Genomic DNA, 22666 nt, shown 5'->3' with positions numbered 1-22666 from the left:
ATAGTGCGTTCTCGTGAAGTTAGACCTCGATTACTGACTACTGTAGATTTATAGCTTATATTAGGAAGGTGTAATTTTTGTAATAGTGGGGCCACGGGGTGGCAAAGGGGAAGTTTGCCCCTTGGAGGGGGGCTTCGATCTACGAGGCATTTATCACCCCACGTTTTAGAGGTCAGTTGTGCCTATGGGCATGACTGCATCAGTACACCCTAGGGGCTAGGATGTGTAATTTTATTTTTAAAAACAAACATAAAAATGTTAATTTTAAATGTACAATTGTTGCCGCGTAAAATAACGTTTCAGACTCCCCTCCACGAGACTTATCATATAGATTATAGATTTAGGCACCCATTTTTACCCAAAGCGGGTAGATAGCGTTGCCGTTATCGACTGTTTTTCTACGAATACACCGGCTCTGCGTTATCAGTAATCACCCAAAACTTAACATTTGAATTTTAAGTACACTGAGCAGTTTTATTAGTTTAAACTTTAAGCACAGAAGTACAGAACCCAATCTTAAACATAGACTTCTATACAAACTTAGTATAGAAGCCTGGGTTATTAAACCTTGCATTTGAGAACTGACAAAAATACAAATTTAGTAGGTATTCCAGTTCCAGTATTTACAATGTTTGACTGTTGAGAAAATTTGAAATTTGTTTAATATGCTTAATGATTGTATAAAATATTTAAATACTTAAATTGTTCATTCGTACAGTTGTGGAGTTAGACTCTGATCATTAGTTTTTTTCCTCTTGGCTACCGTCACAATGAATGCAAAATTCTGTCGGCTAGGCGCCAATGTTCTTGCTTCAACATATTCAAGACTGAAGTCGACAATCTATGCACTCTCTTCAGGTAAATTTTCTTCAATTTTTACCAAGTTTAATTTTGATTTTTCATGATTTATTAAATTTTGAATTATTTGTTATTTGTTAAATACATATAAAGTTGATAATATTGTAGATACCCTGTAATTGGTACCTATGTACAATATTTATCTAGGAATTTTTTTTACTATTCAAAATAGGTAGGCGGTATTATATTTTACCATGGTAGGATTCTGACCAAATAAACAGTTATGAAATGAGAATATTTATTCAAATCAGGCCTCAGCCTTGGTGACTTGCCTAAAATGTATGCATGCATGTATGTCTAAAATTCATAATTTATTTTAGGACTTGGAAAATGTGGTGTAGCTGTTATCCGAGTATCTGGTCCATGTACATCTGATGCTATATTAAATATGACTCATTTAAAATATTTGCCAAAACCTAGAAAAGCTAGTTTGAACAAAATTATAGATCCAATTACTAAAGAACAATTAGACAATGGAATATTACTGTGGTTTCCAGGTGATGGTATTATATTGTCTTAATTATTTTTTCTTTATTAAATTTGTTATGTTTTAGGCCCCAACAGTTTCACTGGTGAAGATTGCTGTGAATTTCAAGTACATGGTGGTAGGGCTGTTGTCACTTCAGTTCTTCGTGGCTTATCTAAACTACCAAATTTTCGACCTGCTGACCCCGGTAAAGTTGTAATGACTTGGACTCAGATTTTAAAGCTCAATAAATAACAAAAAGAAGCATACAGCCATTTTGTATCATCTGATTTATAATTACAATTTATTATTATTCTCAGGAGAATTTACCAAGCGTTCATTTTATAATAACAAAATGGATTTAACTGAAGTAGAAGGTTTGGCTGATCTTATAGAAGCTGACACTGAACTTCAAAGAAAGCAAGCACTGATGCAGTTGGAAGGTTCTTTGAGACAGCTCTATGATACTTGGAGACAATATCTTTTAGAAGCATGTTATTTATACATTTGCGTTTAGCAATATTGTAATACATCAAAGTTTCTACAATTTTAGAATTTAGCCTATGTCGAAGCTTATATAGATTTCAGTGAAACAGATAATATCGAAGACCTAGTGTTAGAAAATGTTAAAGAAAACCTAGAAAAACTAGCTAAAGAGATTGAGGTGAGTTAAAAAAATTGTAATATACCAACCGTACAGTTAATTTTATATATTAAATTTATAGATGCATTTAATGGACAACAGGTCAGGTGAACTTTTACGCGATGGAGTCAAAGTGGCAATAATCGGAGCACCAAATACTGGAAAGAGTAGCCTCTTAAATTCTTTGTGTATGTATATTATTTAATTTGGTGATTTCATATTATATAATAAAACAAACTTTTTTATTCATGTAGGTAGCAGAGAAGCAGCTATAGTAACAGAATTGCCTGGCACAACTAGAGATCCAATTCAGGTTCCCTTAGATGTGTCTGGTTATTCTGTACTTATGATAGACACTGCAGGAATTCGTTCACAAACTGCAGATTTGATTGAAGACTTGGGAATAAAGAAATCTAAAGTTCAAGCTCAAAGCGCCGATATGGTGATTCTGGTAATTGATGCTCAATATCTCCTCAATGTAGACAACATGGATTTGTGGCTTCAAAAACATATAGAAAATTTGAAAGTGTGGTGTGATAAATGTCTAGTATATGTGAATAAAATTGATACTGTGTCAGACGACCAAGTTGATAGACTTAAAAAGGTATCACAAAATTCTAATTGGACCATCTGTTATGGTTCATGTAAAGTTAACGAAGGTTTGATGGATATGATGAAAAATTTTGAAAATTATTTGCAAAAATTGTAAGTATATTGTGATTTAAGTGTACAGTGTATTTGTTTGATGTTTCATTAAATTGATGATTTTAATTTTGCTAAGATGTGGAAATCCGAATTTCGAACATCCTCGATGTAGTCAAGCAAGACACAGATATTGTCTCTTAAAAGCATTGAATAATGTTCAGACATATCTTGAAATTTCTAAGTCAGACGAAAACATTGATGTTGCTGCACAACATTTACGTCAAGCAACATTACAAGTAGGGAAAATTACAGGACATGTATCGACCGAGGAAGTACTCAACGTAATATTTTCAAAATTTTGTATTGGTAAATAATAAGATAATAATTGATTTATGTATCAATGTACTTTCTATACTAAAGCTTTAGTTTAGACATTTTGCTTTTAAGTATTTATTAAAATATATCTATTTTTATTTTATTATTCATGTAAACCTGTACTTGTCTGAGGTTACAACAACCAAACTATCCGACATAGCATTAATAATTGTCCTTGCAATCATAGGTACTATATTGAAATATTATTTAAATGTTGTGACTTCTCAAATTCTCCCTGAAAACAAGAGCAATCAAGGTGTCGGATATTCGAGTGTCAGGTAAACATATTTATATTAATTAAATTAGTAAATTTTAATAAAAGTTGAATGTAAAATTATTTTGTATACAATACACTAATATAATATAGTATTTTATTGAATTTTTGAATAATTGTTGACACAAATTTATTTATAATAAAACTTGATAGTGTCGGGCAAATGTATTGTCAGACAAATGGTGTCAGAAAAGTGTGTTGATCCAACTACAGGCTAACTCCTCTCCTCACTTCACCATATCTTGTACTACTTAAGGATAGGGTACCGTTTATTATTAGACAACTCAAATTAACAAACTATGTTGTCACCTACTTGTTATAATGTTATTGAAGAAATGCATTTTATTGTAAATTGTGATATCATATTTTAACTGTTTTAATATTTGATATCTTGTTGGATATGAATATGTCTTATGAATTTCTAAAATTTTAAAATTAAAATCACTAATATTGAAGGTAACAACTATAGCATTATATATGCATGAAACCAGAGTACAGGTGTTTTTATATCTGTTGCAATCACGGACGAAGATAGTACATTTTAGTCCGTGGTTGCAATTATACATAAACATCATTAGAATTAAAAACTAGGTTAGGAAACATTTATGTAATTTATAGCAAAATGTATCATTATTAATCGTTTTATTTTTTTGGTTATACGCTAAAAGTTATACCTAATAAATAAAAAATACTGAATAAATCTAAAAACTAAAAAAAATCTTATGGATATAGAGAATGGCCAAAACAATTGGAATTTGAGGATCCTGTATATAACCTAATGATTAGGTCCTAAAACCTTCTCACCTGCTCAAGACAGGAATTTTAATTTTAAGTTTTTGACTATTATTTAATAAATTTTAATAGTTAGACATAAATTCAATTGATTTCAAGATACAAAGTGTATTCACAAAATATCATATTATTAATTTTGTTCAATTTATGGCATTTATTGATGCCTTGATGGCATTTTACTTACATTTCCTTAAAACCTTTCTGTTGTCTATTATCTCACTCATTCATCTCCGGAGTCTCCGGTGTTAGTGTTTCTTTTTCAATTTTCATAGACAAATCATTTATATAGTAGTGTCATTTTACGTACATTGGAAATACATTTTTTTTACAGGTATATTAATTAGGTAGGGTTAGGTATACAGCATAACCAATTTTATTTAAATAAATAAAAACAATTTAACTAGTATTTTATTACAGTGGCTTTTTTAGATTTTCACTTCTGTACTTTCCCATTTACTTTTACGTCTTTTTAAACTTTTAAGGTTGAAAATGAACTCTCACTAGTTACGCTATAGTATAGTTATACGTATAGTGTTGAAGTATTCTATATTTTCCGGAGTAGCGTGTAATAAATAATATTAAATAGAATACAAAAGTAGCGAGCTTATATTATTATAATATTAAATTTACCTATAATATTATATAGCATGCAACATTAAAAACCCATGAGGTTGTTGAATATTATCCCCCGGCGCTCACTCACACACTCTGATTACGCCAATGCTGATAATAATATAGGTACATATAAATAATAATAAACTATTGAAAAGATTTGATCTCATCTGCTATTTTCTTTATCTATTTATATTACATATTCTGATTTAAATTAATAACACAATAAGTAATAATAACAATTAAAAAAATATGAGATTTATTGGTCGACACGTTTGGCGTGGTGCCGTGGTCCGTCGTACATCGATGTAAATTACGTAGCGGTGATCGAGTGCAGCGTGTATAATATAATACACTATATACAGAGACTCCGATTTCATTAGTCGCTGAACGTGACGAATGGTAACTTTTTATATTTATATTGTTGTTTTTAACAGATTTTATGAACGAGTCGTCGTTAAAAATTTCTGTTCTAAATAGGGTCGTCAGATCGCAGCGTACTCTTGGCGAGGGCGAATGATATAATATCGGAGTGCAGTAGCTCGTCGCGTGCCTCGAAAACCCCAAAGATCAAAGTGTCGTAGTCACGATGATAGATACAATATACTAGGTAATAATGTAATATTAATAAATAATAACGTATTGACGCGTCCCGGTGTTTTTATTTTAGAGTGGCGTGCTACGAGTGATGATCGGTCCGCGTCGTCTATATGCGAGCCCTTATAAGAGAACACCCATTTCCGGCTTCAGCTTTCGATCTCCCGGTAATTCGCTATAATTTCGTCTAGGCGGCGGTCGACCGTAAGAAACATTATAGCTATATGAATATAATATTGTTTTCGTGCGTTTCCAGTCGTCAACATTTAGCGTTTTCTCTTTCTTAATATCATACAATTACACGACGATGTTAATAATATTATTGTTATTATTATTGCTATTGATATAGGTATAACATTTTGAATTGGGTGCATCGATGGGTATATTATAGTTGGTATGGTTACGACGCGGCAGCGGGCCGATCGGCATCTCGTCCACCTCTGTGATTCAATAGATTTGAATCGTTTTCTCGAAGAGTGCATGTTCGACGTGTTTCTGTCGGTAAGGTTTGGACACGTACAATGCTTCGAGGAACAATGGTTGGCTAGTCGTGTTCTCGATCGGTCGAAACCATAGAACGAATCCGATAATAACGTCTTCTATACGACAAAAAAACAATGTGTAGATGAAGCAAGTATCTAAATCTAACACGTAAACCACTGTATTGTGGATATTAATGTTAATAAGGTGATTAGGTACCCGCACTCCGCAGCCATGTGTGGTTAGATAAAGAGAAGTAAAGCTTTGGGTAGTTTGTGTGACAAGAGGATGCCGTTGACAATTGACATTATGTGATTTTATTAAGTAGTAGTTATTGTGCGGCCAGTCGTGTTGTATATTATGGTGAGTGAACTGAGATGAGAACTCTAAGGTGGATATGTCATTTATGGAGTGACTATTTGCTGTCTAATCTTCTAATTAATTTATAAAGGGTAGTATGGGAGAGGCAGCACCAATTATAGACAAGCCGAAGGTCAATAAGTTGAGATGATTCTGTTATATTACGAAGAGAGCTGACTTGAAGGCATTAAGACACGAGAGTGGCTACGTATGTAGATGGAACGAGAAGAAAAGGAAGACCGAAGAAGAGTATAAGGGATGAAGAGACAGAATATAGAATGACATGAAAATATCAGCTTAGGTGAGTAAAAGAAAAGTGGGAGGATAGCGTCATGGAAGTATAGGACAAACTCTAGATAGTCGTGGGCGAAGGGCGAAGAAAAATAATAAGAGATAGATAACACATAGTATGATTTTTAAAATCCGGATTTGGTTTAAGTCTAAGTTTATAGAATACTAGAATTACTACCTACAAGCAAGCCTGGGCAAGTTAATGATTATTTTCACTGAGTTAAGTTTATTTGATACAAAACATATCGAAAAGTTTAAAGCTTATAATAGTTATTCTAATTTTTTTAAACTCAAGTAAGTTAAAAATTATATGAAAACTTACAGTTAACTTATTAGCTTAAATTAATTTTTTTAAATACACAAATAACCAGTAATATGGTTTAAAATAATAAAAAGTAAATGTTTACCTATGCAATATGCATCATCAATAATTATTTTATTTTATTTATTATTTAATTATTTATAAACTAACGTAACTTAGATTTGATTAAAAGTAACTCGTTATTTATTAAGTTTATATCAATAAAAATGAGTTAAGTTAAACATTATGTCAATAAAAAAAAAATTTAAAAAAGTGAATTTAAAAAGTTAAAATTAACTGGTTTATGTCCAAGCTTGCCTACTAGACATAAATTGTATGTTAAATATCAATAAAAAAATTAAATTAACTAAAATTACCTTCTTTCCTAGTTTTTGCTATGAAACATTGGAAACTTGGATTTTGAGATTCAAATCCGTCCTTCCTGAAAGCTACAAATACGTAGGAAATATTATAATAGTGGCAATATCATATGTTGTACTTATAATTAATTTAGGGTTTTGCCTATGATCAACGTTATGCTTATTCATTTTCATTGATCGTTGAATGTATAATATTATTATGCATAATACCTAAAGACATAATTAATCTGTTTATTCATTTTTTGAGAATTTGAATTTGAGAGTGGTTTTTTTCGTAAGAGCTAGTATTTATTTTTTCCTCTATAAAGATTAAGAGAAACGGTTTAGAATAATTCTAATAATTCATCATGAAGTTGTCTTGCTGTAAGTATTGAAATAATGAAATCACTTTTTTCTCAAAAAAAAAAAAAAAAACATCAAAAACTGTGAGCAAAATAATAATCTTTGTTTTATATCTCACATTTAAACTTCCGCTATCTTGCAATTTAGGGGCTCGGAGTCAATTTTATAAATGGACGAGTTATTTAAGAAACTTCAAATCGGTTATCACTTATCACTTATCAGCGTTTACAATAATACGCATAGATGAAGTAAATATTTCATAAAATGGCGACAAATGCATACTGTAACCGAGTGTAACTGTATTTTAAGTATTTTAACATTTATATACATTTTAGTATTCAAATATCACTCACTGTCTTTATTCAACTGTCTGCTGCTCGGTATACCGTATTCGGAATAGTATTCCTGAAAAACAAAAAAATAATGAGGATTAGTTTTTAAAAATCAAGATAATATTACGTACAAAAAGTACAATATATACACTAGATGGGACATCCCTTCACTTTTTAAATTCTATTTTCCATCCATACACTTAGTTTGAGCATTTTACATATATTACAATATAGGTAAGTATAATTTAGATTTAAATCGATTATGGAAAATCATTAATTCGGTTTGTGTAGTAATCACGCAGAACCACTCTCGCATTCCAAGGGACCCTCAACAGAGATAAGATTGCGTAGGTAATAGGTATAATAATAACATTTTTTAAAGTTTATATTTATACCACTCTATAGTTAGAGTGAATAATATGACATAATAAACCACTTAAAATTATTGTTGAACGTGTATTGTTAGTTATAATTCGTATATAGAGATTAAAATTGTATTTGCGAATAGCTCAGCAGTAGCCAGTAATACTGCCGCACTAGATTATATTAACTTATAAGTACCTATAAATAGGTAGGTACCTAGGTACGGACTACGATGAAGATAATATTAACATATTTGCATATACATTATACATATATCTACATCGTGCTGTAACTGACAAACAGTCGCGGTCAACGAGTGTCTTCTGTTATCATTGGTGAACTTATAAATTATATTAGCTATATTATATTATTATATTAGCTTATAGGTGGTACTCTTTTTGGTGATATTCTAATAAAATATAACTTGCATTCGCGGTACGTCAATACCCAATTATAGCGATTTTGACGGATAACGACCGTTTCGGTCTCGTGTGTATTGGCTGTTTTTATAATCTCTTTTACCTTATGGGTGGTTTGAGAATACAAATGTTCACCACCAATATGTCAAGGGAGGGATGTTTTATAACTTTTGCTGACCACAGTAAACATCATATAAATTTTCATTGAAGTAACCAATGATTATCTCATGGTTGATATTCATTCGACGATCAATTGTTTTTATCGCAAATTCCACTGTAAGGATAGGTGTCTCTATCATATTATGTATCAGTGGAGGTTAAACCTAGCCTTTGGCTAAAAGACATTTAAAATATTTATTATGCCCTAAAAACGTTTATATGTGTAGAAAAACATTTTTGGTAAGACTCAAGCCTCCATATTCAAAGTTCTTTATAATTGCATCTATGTTTATACAGTTATATTGTCATGTATCATCATAATATTAGGATTACTGCCATAGTATTGTGTATTCGTGTGAATCCCAAGTGCACGACAGCATCAAAAAATTTAATTTAACGACACTAGCCATAAACATGTTAGTGTTTACGCAAGACAAACGAAAAGGTATTTAAAACTAAAAATAGTTGTTTTAAAGTAAATACACTTATCATGCAATTTATCAGGGTTTTGTAATATTCTAAATATATACCTCGTTATAAAAGACACAACAATCTTATTTTTTTACATTTTTAAGTAGATAGGTAACTAACTTTTTTAACAGCTAACATTTCAAAAAACATTGATGAGGTGGTTCCTCAAATATTTTTTTGTTTATTAGTAAAGTCCATAAAAAGTATTTTTGTAGTATATTTAACAATTTAGTATTGGCCTATTATTAAACTTAATAGTAAGAACATTATCCGTCAGTTGTAAATACAATATTTTAATTTTTAAACTAATTATGAGTTTTTACTTTTAAATATTAACATTTTACATATTCTTAGTTTTCTCAAAATAAGACAACATTGTAAAATTACAATACCTATATAATAATACTACGAATTATATTATCTATCTATTATCTCTATAATATGGTATTTCTATTATCTATCACCTAATCAATAATAATAACTGTGTTCTAGAAACTAGTAAATATATGAAACTACAGATAGACGAACATAGCTGAGGGATAATATCCGGATATAACTATACACCTAAGGGCTAAGGTAGGTATTTCGACGTAGGTACGTTTGGAAACCAGGGGCGGATAGGCATGATCTGACCGGCCCGGGAGAAATAGAATTTAGCGGCCCACGTGATCATATCCAAGATTTAACAAAATAATTTACTCAACTTTGAGGGAACCAACCCAGCATCCCCCCCATTTTTTGGTAGGAATAACATGAATTTAATATTACGCTATTAAAAGTTACTACTACATTTTTTGTTATTTTACTACATNCCGCACTATTATTGGAACCGCTCAATGTACATTTTAGTATATTATAATTTATAAGCAACGGGTACCGGCCCGGGGTACGACGTCCTCTCAATAACGTTCAAGTAACGTTTAAGTAAGTGTCGGTTATTTCTACACGTGATCATCGCTTTTCACGTTCGGCCGCGGTATCGGATAAGCCGATATATACAACACGTGTCATAGTCGTGCACTCGCAATCACTCTATCACTGTATAATATATTATTATATATATAATTTATATATAGGCACATCGTAAAGGTGCGATAGGTGTCCGCGTGTATTTTATTATCTACCTATTATAGAATACCTACATAATAAAAGGCTTTTCACGTGAGTTGCAACAGGTCTGCACACAGTACACGCGCGCCGTGTCAAATGCCAACAATTCGAATCCGGTTTCTCGGCCCAATAACCCACTGGGTTAAGTTCAATGCATTGCAACGGTTCTCAACCTTTTTATATCCACCTACATAGTTTGAAAATATTCATGTACCTCTTGACCAAATAACGTTTTTTTATTTTACTCATCGAAAATGTACCTACACGTTATTTTATGTACATGGAATTTTATTTTATTCCAAAATAATGATGATAATACAAGCATTTAAAATGAATAAAAAGAAAATTAAATATGTACAATTATAAATGAACCAAATAATATTTCCATTTAATTTTTTTAGCGTACCACCTATGAGCTCTCGCTGTACCACTAGCGGTATTCGTAGCATACTGTTGATGTATTGTATTATATAAATATAATATGTTTGGGTGCTTTCGATTACCTTAGTCGGCCGATTAGTAACACAACAAATCTACAGATTATCATTTGAATTAAAAGTAAGTATATCTATGACTTGTTTTATAATTTACAAAATCAATAGTCGAATATCGGTCACATGTCCGTTTATTGTACATAATATTATCATACAAATAACTACATAATTAATTATTCGTTCGAAATCCACTAGAGACTTAAGTAAAAAACGGAAAAAATATTTATTTTTTCCAACAGGGTTGTATCTACCTATTTAATGATTTCATAGTATTATGTATTATGTGAAATTTCACAAATAAACTATATTATTTTCGTAAAAATATTACTAATAAGAGTAACCTTTAAAATAATCATCTTGACACCTCATATTATTTCGTACGGTCAGGGTTGAGAATCCAGAATCAGTGACCTAACCGCTGGCAGACGCGACTGAAATGTCAAGAAGACATTTGGGGTGGCTACTGACTTTCATTTGCATTTTAAATGTTACCACTAAAACTATTCAGTGTGTTAGTGGACCCTTTTGATGTTTACAATATTATTAATTAGATATACGAATGATGATATATTGATATGACTTGCGATTGGCTGGTGTTTTACAATAAATAATAAGTTATGACATTCGTCGAAGGACCGAACCAAATGGACAAATATTATTTCCATCCGGGATGTAACGAAAGTCATAAAGCGAAATACGGGCTGAGTGGCCAACCCCTATTTTTATTAATTGCACTTAACTCTTGTGGCATATAAGTACATAACATAATAAATACTATCCAGAATACTAATTAACAATATAGTATTCACTTTTATGTTTCTTGGACCTTACAAACTAATCAATACCTAACTAATATTTATAAAACAAGATACTCAAAAAATATATACTAAATACATATATAGAATTAAAATGGATAATTTTTAGTGGGCTATTGTCTATTAGTATTATTGTTAAATCATAAATAAAAAATAAAAATGATACGTTTTTAAAACATGAATTTTTAATTATTAATTATTACCTACTTATTACCATACGTATAATATAAAACAACTAATAACTACCTAATAATCAGTATAATATTATAATTAATTTCGAAGTTGAAAGAATTGTTTTTATTTTCAAATGTTAGTCAATCAATATAATATTTTATTATGTATTAACTTTCATGTAAATAAAATATCGAATATAGTTGAGAATTCATGTTTCAAATCAAATAAGATTAAAAATAAGCTAAGTACCTATATCGAGTAAAATAAAATTGTTTTTTTTTTGTTAATTAACACATTCGATCTTAGTAAAATATTATAAAGTGAGATACCCAAAGTGGTGAGGCGATATCAGACGTATAATATTAAGTTTTTTTAATTATTACTTTAAAATTTTACTTATAAAATGTAAATTAGTAACCGAACAATCTTACTTGTACTAATTCGTAGATTTGGTCGCAGTCGTCGATCACGGCTGGACAGATGACGAAATTAACTTGTGGGACACCTTCGACCAATGATTCCATAGCACATAACGTTTTCACTCGGCTCATTTTGTTTTTATTTGTGAAGACAAATTTGACTTGTTTGATGATTTTGGTTTAAAAAGTGCTTAAGCTTAATGCCAATATTGAATATTTTACAGTTAAAATGTTGGTAAGGTATTTAGTATAGTATAGATTTTATATCAGTTAGAAAATAGTATAATATATATATAAATAATATATAATATAATATTTTGTTGTATTTATATATTGTATTTACTTTACAAAAGTAAAATAATTAATAACATTTATTCAAATGAAAAAAAATGTATTGAACTAGGTACATGAATTTTTTATACTATACAAGTCTTATACGTTGACTAGACGTTACCTAAATGGAACGTTTAATTTTGAAGTATAACCTTTTATATTTTGTATGTAACTATTTATTTGATGGATGATTAAATTAAATAATATCAAGAGTTCATATTGAGATTAAAATGTGTGACTGTTGTACAGAGCGGTGGAAAAAATCATTTTTTTTTTATAACAAACGTTTGTCACGTGGCGAATTCATCTTGATTCATTATATAGGTGTTAAGTATTTTTATGTAAATATATATATATATGCATGTACGATAACTAGTTGCAATTTAAATTTTTTTAAGATTTTTATGGTTGTCTTTTTCGATGTGATTCACATTTGTTTCGAGGTTGACGGTAAGATTTTAAATTTATTTACAATGTTTAAATAACGTAATTAACCATATTATTATTATTATACAACTACCTACCTCCGAATAAAGTATATATAGATTATAGGTAAGTCGTAGGTATATAGTTTATATTACTCTAAGATAATCTATATTATCAAGTACGTCTTCATCGCAAACACTTCATACTTTTACTTATATATTTATTACAACAAAATACTACTGATAAAAATATTTTTATTTCCATAAACTATGCATTGTATCAGTGTTTTTTTACATACCATTCTAGAAATAGAACTATGACGTGACTGTACCTACCTACCAAACTGAAGGTAATACTATGTCTATTATTTTTTTTAATTCGATTTATTTTTACACACTGCCGATAAGTATCATTATAATATATAAATATATCAACGATTTCCCAAAATACAATGCATTAAATATTTAAATTGATAAAGTAGGTATAGGTACCCAATTTACTAAATACGATTCTATTAATGTATAATTCTATAACGTCATGAATTATTTAACGTTTGAACTCATTATAATTGCATTAAAATTTAGAACTAAAATATCGAGAGAAAAAATTGGCGTACTATGCCATTTAGCTTTTAATTAATAATAATAAGTTAAAACTACAAGTCATTTTTGCCATAAAAGTTAGAGATTAAACTATGCAATGGAGCGAGATTCGATGCTGCCAGTCGAAGATGGTGTAAACGTGTTGTTAAAAATTAATTTTGTTTTATTAATACTACAATATTTTTAAATCGAAAATCGGCGAACGAAAGCTTAGGTTAGGTTAGGTTTTGATACAAATCGATTGATTCAAATTCGTTTTTTGTGTTAAGGTACCCCAAGTCCCAGTGTTTTAAATTCAAAACAGAGTTCCAGAGTTTGTGTATTTGCCTCATACAAATGAGAAAAATGTTCATCAGAGAAACATAAAGTGCTAATAAAAACTATTAAAGATTTTTATTTTTGGAATACAGAAGTAGGTACTTACTGAAAAATGAATATAAATAAAATATATTTAAAGTTAATAAATTCTTTAAATACTAATGAATTAAAACAAATCAAGAACAGCTAGAATACAGATAATCACATCAAAATAGATCATGATATTCACATAAGTCACATCATAATCAGGAGTATGACAAAATTAAATAAAAAGTACAAGTAAATAATTTTGTGTTAAAAAAATAAAAAGGACACACTCCTATCATTATTATATTAGATTTAATAATTACCAATATTGTTTTGTAATGCAAATTAATATAATCATTTTAAACATCCATAAAATGGTATTAATTAATTGTTGCATAAAAAAGGGTAAATTAGTAGTTGTTTATTTATAATATTTTCAAAACATTGTGTGAATTGGTTTGTTGAATATTTGTTTTAAATATAATGCCATAACGAGAACAATAGTTTTATGATTTTAAAATATAGACTTACAAATTAAACATTATAAGAATTTATTAATGCCGGGATAAATTTTTTTTTTTTATTGATCTTAATCATCGGCAACCATTAGCATTTTGTATAGGGGTTATAGTAGGCCGAAGTACACGTGTATATGCGGCGAGGATTTGTCGCTAAAAACCCTGATGATCACCCATCCGGGAACTAGCGGCGTCGGCCGATGCTTGACTTCAGAACACGTTAGTGACTGAAGCAACAACCTAGCCACACCAGCCCCCTGCAGATAAATTAAATGCATACAAAACGTGCATAATATTATTACAATATTCATATAGATTTTATTGTTTAGTTGTATATTATATAATGATTATTTTATTACTCTTCACATCAATATAAAGTATCGAAATACTTATCCAGTCATAAAACCGCCATCTACGTATAGGTTCACACCATTTATCATTTTTGAATAGTCGCTCAATAGAAATATCACTGCATCAGCAATATCATTGGGTTCTGGAAAATTAATTATTAATTACAATATATATAATATAATCTACCTGCTACATAGTACAATAACAATACAGTTCTTAACAACAGTAATACACAATAGTGTACAAATATGTAAATGTTTTTACTAACGTGCAAATCTTCCTAATGGTATTCTATTCAAAATCGGTTCTGATTTTTTCGGATCAGACCACGCTATTAACCCCATCTTGGTCAATACAACAGTAGGATTAACATTGTTTGTCCTTATTCCAAGAGGTCCTAATTCTATGGCCATTGTCCTGGTAATTTGGTTCACAGCTCCTTTAGATGCACAATACGATACATGATCTGGTATGGCTCGCTAAAAAGTAAAAATGATATTTTTTAATTGTAGCCACACTATATTATCTGTCATGAAAAATGTCAAGAAAATAAAATCTTTTTTGAACTAACTACTTCTTACAAGTTAAAACTATATTGTAATAAGTAATGTAAAATGTTATAATTTAAAATGTCCCTACATTTTAAACCATTTTACACTGTATGTTTAGATAGGTAATACTACCTAGGTATACGATAAACATACAATAGTACAGATTATTATCAATAAATAATAACCTCAGATATGGTTGAGGATATGTTGACTATTGATCCTTTGATTTTTGCAGCAATCATATTTTTAGCTACAGCTTGACTTGCTCTTACTACTCCTCTGGAATTTATGTTTATTGTACTAGAAACCAAAATATAGTTTGTATTATTAATTGTTACATGTATTAATAATATTAGATTTTTTAGATTTGAATGTGAAAAATGGTCATAAATTACTCAATAGATGATAACAGTACAATGTAGAGTTTGGATGTTTCGTAATTGCGACCAATACAATAAATAGGTACTAGGAACTAATTAGTGTAAAGCTAATGTTTTTAGCATTAATTTAATTCATTTTCAAAATACGTATGCCCGTGGGTCAAAGACAGATCGGTGCAGCTCATAATTTAATCATCAGATATTCTATTTTCTTATCCGTCACCATTTTAAAAGAAATATCAAATACTCTATGTAAAGCAATTAAGATAAATATTATGTAATACTTATAAAAACATTCATTGTCTAGAAATAATTAACTTTAACTATATGTCCAGTATTTAATTGTAATATGTAGATATTACTGTATTAGATCATGGATTTAAAAACATAATATTTGTTTTCCAAATTAAATAAAAGGCCCGAAAAACAGAACTATCGTAGAACAATTTACGATTTGCATTTAAATTGAATGTTTTTATTTAGGGCGTATGCGCATTAAAATCATTATTCTTTATTGGCTTATTCCCTCCAATGTTAAGAAAAAACAATAATTTAAGAATGTCTAACGATTTAGACATTAATTTTGGAAAAACAAATAATCGAATAACTTATCGCTTATTGTCTTATTTGCTTGGTACATGTCGCTGTTATCGTAGCTGTAGTTCCTAATTTCCTTTTTTCATCAATATAAGTTAATCTGCATTCGTACTCATCCCATCCGTGTTGTGTCGTCTCCATAAATGGTTCGATGTGAGCTACTCCAGCGTTGTTAACTAAACCGTGTACGGGTCCCATTTCTAAGATCTTTTTATATGTCGAATCCCAATCACCAATGTCCACATTCACTTTGGTCAGTTTTAGGTCAGGAATACTCGGTAGACTGTCTATATCTCTTCCGATTGCGAATACGTGAGCTTCCATTGCTAACAGTCTTCCAGTAATAACTTTTCCCATGCCTATAATTAATGAAGAACAATAATCAATCATAAGTTTACACTAGAAGCTAATAAAAAAAAAATATATCATATAGGTACAAAGTTATGTTTATTTTTCACTGGTAAAAACTATTAGATAATGAATGAGATTATAATAAATTTATTATCATGTAAAAATAGGTCAGTGTGAATGTAAACAAATAAGCGTAAGTATAAAATTCAAATAATAAAACACCAGCTTCTAACAATTATAAATCTAGAGATTTGTATCGAATTAAAGACATTCATATTACTGCGTGAAATGTTTCTGATTGCCGTAAAAAGGACATGAGACCACTATGACAAGAAAAGTATCAAGTATGTTTCGGTGGTTGTGAATGCAACTAGGTATGTGATACTATTATGTCTCGCCATCCAGGTCTTAAAGAATTAAAGATGACCGATAAACCGAACAGGATTGTTTGTTGTTAATAAGATAGGCTAAAAGAACACACCGTTTATATAGGTTCATCGTAAATCGTAATGTGTACCGTGTAAGTATTACTGTATTAGTGTATACCATTGATTTTAGAACATTCTATTAAAATTCTCAAGGCTGGGCACTTACGAGTTAAAAAGTTAAGGTTAAGTTACTTTTAAGTGTTTACTAAGTAACTTCTAACTTCACGAGTTCATTTTTTCCATGTCATGTTATTGTATTGTCACTTTAAATACATTTTTGTTTGAAAAATTGATTTAAAAAAATTAATAATAATCGGGAATATCAAATATAATTTATAAATTATAAGTAATAAATACTAATTTATAGAAATAGTTATAATATTGCATATTTGATATTCGCAGAATATAATAATAATACAAATTTTATATGTATAAACAGAACAGTTTTAGGAGTAGCTACGTTATGGAGAAAAAGAAAAATATAGCTACTAAAACAGTATTCCATTCACATTTGTATACTCTTTAATCATTATTAATTAATAGTTATTACGTGGGTATAATTATATGTTCATTTATTCCTAGAGTTACAATTAATAAATGGAATAATTGATATTTTATGTGTAAGTAATTAATAATATTCTAATAATACATTTGGTTATTAAATTTAGTTTATCTAGTTGTGGACTGTCAATAAACAAATAAATACAAATAATTTAATTATTTTGTTGGCTTTATTAAAGTATTAAAGTATATAAGTACTTCAGTAATGAATTTTAATATATACAATTATTTTAAAAATTAAAACTGCAAGATCCCTATTTAATTACTATGTCATTTGTTAAAAAGGCATAATTATTAATTTTGGTAAAAACTATAGGATAATAATTCAATAAGACTAGAATACTTTACGTCGGTATAAAAAAATATAAATATTATACAATTTAAAATTATACTATTTATTTAAATAATATTTTAGTATTTACCAGCACTTGCTCCAGTCACTATGAAGCTCTTGTCTTTGAAATATTCTTCCATACTCGAACGTTGTTCAGCTATGCCTCTGGATAGAGTTCCCATAACGTAACGGTTGTTCAAATGTGTTGATAATTTGTTGATAGAGCGAAACATTTTGGCTTTTTTTTATTCTTAAACTAAAATCAGAAAAAAGGAATTTAAAAAAAGGGAAAGTACAGGTAACTGTTTGTTGTACAGTTGGTGTCGAGTGTACCTCCGCCATTGCGTAAGTCACTGTAATGTATATGTGTTAAATTTTAATTTAATTATAAATCATTGTATACGAAAGCATTTTGGGCAAAGACGGTCTGTCAGTCTATATTACTGTAAGTATATTATTTTTTAAGATATATTTTATATTTTTGTTGTTATTATAGTATTTTTTATTACTACCTATGTGTACATATTAGTACGGAAAGTCGAATTAATTTCTGCCAAAAACACTATGTAGCATTTTATTATTAATATTCAATGATTATAAAAGTAGGCGCCTATATATATATATATTTAACATATTCTATTGTTATTCAGTTTTGACTTGTGAGTGAAAATCGACTTACCGTAGAACGGTGTGAATTGATTCCTGGTATAAATAGGCAATATAGCTTACTATTAATCTATAATATGTTTTTTATGTGTCATTGTGTTTATAAAATATAATAAAATAAATTCAAGTCCCCACGAACAATATTTTTTAATTACAATAAAATAACAAATCGTGTTTCTACGTATAAATATCTATAATTTCATCCAAATTTAAAGTTCAAATGTCTATTGAAAATTGAGCTGTTTATACATTTTTTAGAATTTTTTTTGGTTTTAGAATGAACTACTATTATGAGAAACCTTGAATTAAATTTCCAAGCCTGAGCTATAAAAACCATTTTATTAACTATTTTTAAATACCTATAAAATAATTTCTAAATTTTCGTGATTTTGACGAATTTTGAACTTCTAAGCATATAAAAATTTAGTGCCCTTGGATTTAGAATATTTTTAAGTCGCTAAAAGAACTACTTATGAGCATCCCGTATACAAATTTTAAACTTTTTAAGGAGCCCAAACATTTTCATCAACACTAAAAAAAAAAATGTAATTTTTTACATAGCCGGATAGGTTTGTTAATTTTATTTATTAAAATAGAATTTTTTAGTTATTTTATCAATCTTCATATTGATCAATTCTCGAGACTATAGTTATTTCTTATTACTTATTACTCTTATTGTTACGATAAATAAAAAAAAAGTTAATAAACTGAGGTCGAAAACTATTATAAAGTTTTCATATAAAAATAAATAGGTAATAAAGTTTTAAGTTATTTATTTTGAAGGTTCCTAGATAAGAAGTATTCTAGTTTTTTGAAACTCACCATGAAGGTTTTACCCAGACAGTGCCATTATATAATGGCAGTTATTTAGGTATACTATATGTCTGTATGTCGATATATATCTATCACCCAACAACATCACTGTAAAACCAACGCATTCCTCATTTTGCTCAAAGTCTTATATAAAACTCGATATTACGGATACATTTTATTGCTGTATAATATTATGTTATATATTAGGTACCTACAACATAATATTTTTCGTAATCAAAATGAATATTATTTTCATTTTAACGCAAAATATAAAATATTGAAAAACCGAACATGCAACTATAGTCTATAATACAAGTATGAAGTAGGTAAATAACGTAGGTATAATCAATAATCTTCATACCTCGTGTTAAAATAAAATATTGAAAAAAACCTGTCATATCTACCTACGATCATTAAATAAATAATTTCCTTAATAATTAGTGTTTTTTCTTAATTTTAACCTAAATTCTGGTAATTTGGTAGGTATGACTTAAAAGATTTTTTTTTAATTACGTACAGGATTGATGCTCACAATATTATACATTTCTATTATTATGAACATTGTATTTTATTGTGTAAACACATTTCACTTTTAAATACTATTTTATACAAATGTTCTTCATTAATCTTTCTTTTTGTAAAACCGGTCTTTAAACTCCTTTTGGATATGAACTCTTCCACACGGATTTGACGATAAAGAGGGTTGTATTTTTAAGTAATATACATTTAAACATAAAACAATAAATCAGTAATACAATAATTGAACTTCAAACCAGGTCGGTAACTCAATCGACCATTTTGTTTTATCCAAAAATTGTAGGTTACCCCTTGAGAAAAAAAAATTCTTATATTCATCACTAGGTACTTCATAGATGTTAGTATTTTATCGTATTCAATAGTGAAGATGATAAACAGAAATCCGAAGTCGTTTGATGATAGTTGTCTATTGACCTAAAACCCATCTAGAATATTAAAGAAATATTCTTCAGATTATTGTGGAAAAAGGTAGACACAACAACAACAACAACAACAAACAACGCACACCATGAACCTTCGTCGGCCATCGCCGCTGTTGTTGGCGACGGGCCGTTAAGTAAAAAATTTTTTTTGTCTCAGCTCCTACCACTACTCGAAGTGGTAAGAGAGAATATAACACCGGATTTAATCTTTATTTTAAATAGTATAATAATATTATGCTTGTACATACTATTCATATAGGACCAATGCCGAAGTGACGATCACACATAATGTATTATTATTCTATAGTCAAGCGATAATAACTTGGCCTCAATGACCAAAATGCATGTAAATACAGACTGGGAAATACAGGCTGACTTCATCAGAAAAATCTCTATTTTCCGGTAGGTCTATGTCTACCCACAGGTACGATAAATTCGATTACCTTCATCCCGCGGCGATTTCCCAAGTTTTATAGAAGAATAATACCTAATTATTGTTGTTACCTGTATATTTTTTTCACCTACAATCAACCATAGACATAATATTATAAATAATAAATATATATTTTTATATTTCCGTGCAATCAACCAACAGCCCCGAAGTATATAATAAATTATTAACGAACACCTAAAACGATACAGCAAAAAACGGTTAACCCTCAGTAATAAAATCACCAACGAATGAAACGAAAAAGAGGCACCTTGAAATCGTACATTAACACTTCCCCGCCATCGAAAAAAATAACAACCTATACCTTCCTATTTAATATTATTCCGCATCTTATTTTATTTGTGTACACCTACTTATAATAATGCTCAGCTCTCGTTTTTTCAACCGACTGTTGTAGAAAATACAGGTGAACTGTTACTATTGCAGTACTCTTAAGCACGAATTACGAATTGCTTCTGTCTGCGTCCGGCGATAATATATTTTAACAACACTGGAACACCACTATGAAACTGTATGGTCAGAAGCAGCGACTCGAGAACACTAAGACTACGAAATACGGACCACTTGTATCGGGGAGTAGGCAGGTAGGTAGGTACGCATAGTATTCCGAGTGGATGCGACTACCCCACTATGGCACTATAATATTATACTATCTTGTCTTTGTTGAACGTTGTCTCGGTCACCGTTGCGACGGCCATACAAATCGTCCAAATCTCCGTTGTGCAACAGGTCTGTTTCCTCGACCTAGAGTGTTTAGGCTGTTCCAAGAATTGAGGTTATGTACGAAATTCGAATTTCGAGCTCCTCCATTCCGGGTATTAAATGCGATTTGAAATTCGAACCAAACATATTTCTTTGATTTTTCAATTCCGCACTAGCGTGTCATCCAGAGTCGAGACTAACGATTGTGTTTCGATGGCGAATCAAACGTTCGAACATAATGCCCATAATATTGCACAGCAAAATCCCAGGGGACATTTATATTTGAAGGAATTAGGCTCCGGGCCCCGGGGACGACCTGATAAATATTTCAGGCCGGTAAATTATGCTCGTCCGGGTCACATTTTTTTATTGCGATACGGGAAGGGACAGTTGAACTTTACAGCGACTAAGCTCAGCAAACTTTCTAAACAGTGTACCTAATAATATTTCTTTTTAATACAAACAGATGGAGTGACTACGCGCGGGTAATTTGTTTACTAGTTAGTTCAAGTGCAAGGTAAAATTTTTCTGAAATTAGTATCGAATATTTTTCACAAAGAAATCATAATAATATGAATAGCTGACAGTTTTCAAAGCCCATGGTAAAGCTTGTTGACTGAGAACCTCACGGTATTCCTGTGGGCATGGTCGTTGCAGGAAGTTGTTTTGTACTTAAACATATCTAATATAAATATGTATAATTTAAGCGTAAGGCCGAAGACTAAAGTTTTAATTTTTTTATTTTAAGCCGAGTCTTGCAATAACTAATGACTAGTGATATAATTATAATGTATAAATACCGAAAATGTTCGAAATGAACACCTGTTGATAGTTTTTGTTAGTATTATTTAAATATTTTTAATTACCTTGTGATTATAACAAAAGTACCTTTCTTATCAGTAAAAGTGATCGGAAAATATTTAAAAATACACCCTAACGGCCCATCTAAAAGTCATTATTACTACAATACTATATAATTTATTATAATATTAATTTATAATATAACAATCGTATATATAGACAAATCTATAGATGTACACTGTATAATGTCGATTCGACACGTTTTTTTAAAAACATTTTAGATTTTTCGGTGGGCCAACCTAAAGGCATTTTAAAATTTTAGTAA

The 22666-nt window shown here is 29.6% G+C and overlaps 3 protein-coding genes across 6 annotated transcripts in view; 1 reads left to right on the top strand and 2 right to left on the bottom strand.

Annotated features, from left to right (window-relative positions):
- The first annotated feature begins 310 nt into the window (after positions 1–310).
- On the top strand, positions 311–5243 carry LOC111040909 (tRNA modification GTPase GTPBP3, mitochondrial). 2 transcript variants are annotated; one of them, XM_022324977.1, is made up of 10 exons: positions 311–605; positions 719–858; positions 1179–1355; positions 1413–1532; positions 1645–1814; positions 1878–1988; positions 2050–2155; positions 2222–2672; positions 2749–2978; positions 3175–5243. In XM_022324977.1, exons 2-10 carry the CDS (start codon positions 771–773, stop codon positions 3267–3269), a joined length of 1548 nt encoding a protein of 515 aa, XP_022180669.1. In that variant the 5' UTR covers positions 311–605; positions 719–770; the 3' UTR covers positions 3270–5243. The 2 variants fall into 2 exon arrangements, with proteins under 2 accessions (XP_022180669.1, XP_022180668.1); XM_022324976.1 differs by having other exon boundaries at positions 312–601.
- Positions 5048–12479, bottom strand: LOC111040910 (spermidine/spermine N(1)-acetyltransferase-like protein 1). The gene is made up of 4 exons (XM_022324978.1): positions 12185–12479; positions 7770–7821; positions 7072–7143; positions 5048–5861 (listed from the first exon to the last, which is right to left on the bottom strand). Exons 1-4 carry the CDS (start codon positions 12302–12304, stop codon positions 5710–5712), a joined length of 396 nt encoding a protein of 131 aa, XP_022180670.1. The 5' UTR covers positions 12305–12479; the 3' UTR covers positions 5048–5709.
- Positions 12480–14689: 2210 nt separating this feature from the next.
- The window catches only part of LOC111040930 (L-xylulose reductase-like), a 32805-nt gene continuing 24828 nt past the window's right edge, over positions 14690–22666 (bottom strand). For 2 of the 3 annotated variants that reach the window (XM_022325014.1, XM_022325013.1), the window contains exons 2-6: positions 18038–18205; positions 16388–16634; positions 15484–15598; positions 15016–15226; positions 14690–14889 (exon numbers count right to left, since the gene is read on the bottom strand). In XM_022325014.1, coding sequence (XP_022180706.1) covers positions 14786–14889; positions 15016–15226; positions 15484–15598; positions 16388–16634; positions 18038–18182 — 822 coding nt within the window. In that variant the 5' untranslated portion in view covers positions 18183–18205 and the 3' untranslated portion in view covers positions 14690–14785. Of the gene's footprint in view, positions 14890–15015; positions 15227–15483; positions 15599–16387; positions 16635–18037; positions 18206–21191; positions 21437–22666 lie in introns of those variants that run through there. The other variant, XM_022325012.1, reaches the window with a different exon arrangement.

This window comes from Myzus persicae, unplaced genomic scaffold, assembly GCF_001856785.1.
Source record: "Myzus persicae strain clone G006 unplaced genomic scaffold, MPER_G0061.0, whole genome shotgun sequence".
In the NCBI taxonomy this organism is placed as follows: domain Eukaryota; kingdom Metazoa; phylum Arthropoda; class Insecta; order Hemiptera; family Aphididae; genus Myzus; species Myzus persicae.
This window is presented reverse-complemented; position numbering and strand designations above follow the sequence as displayed.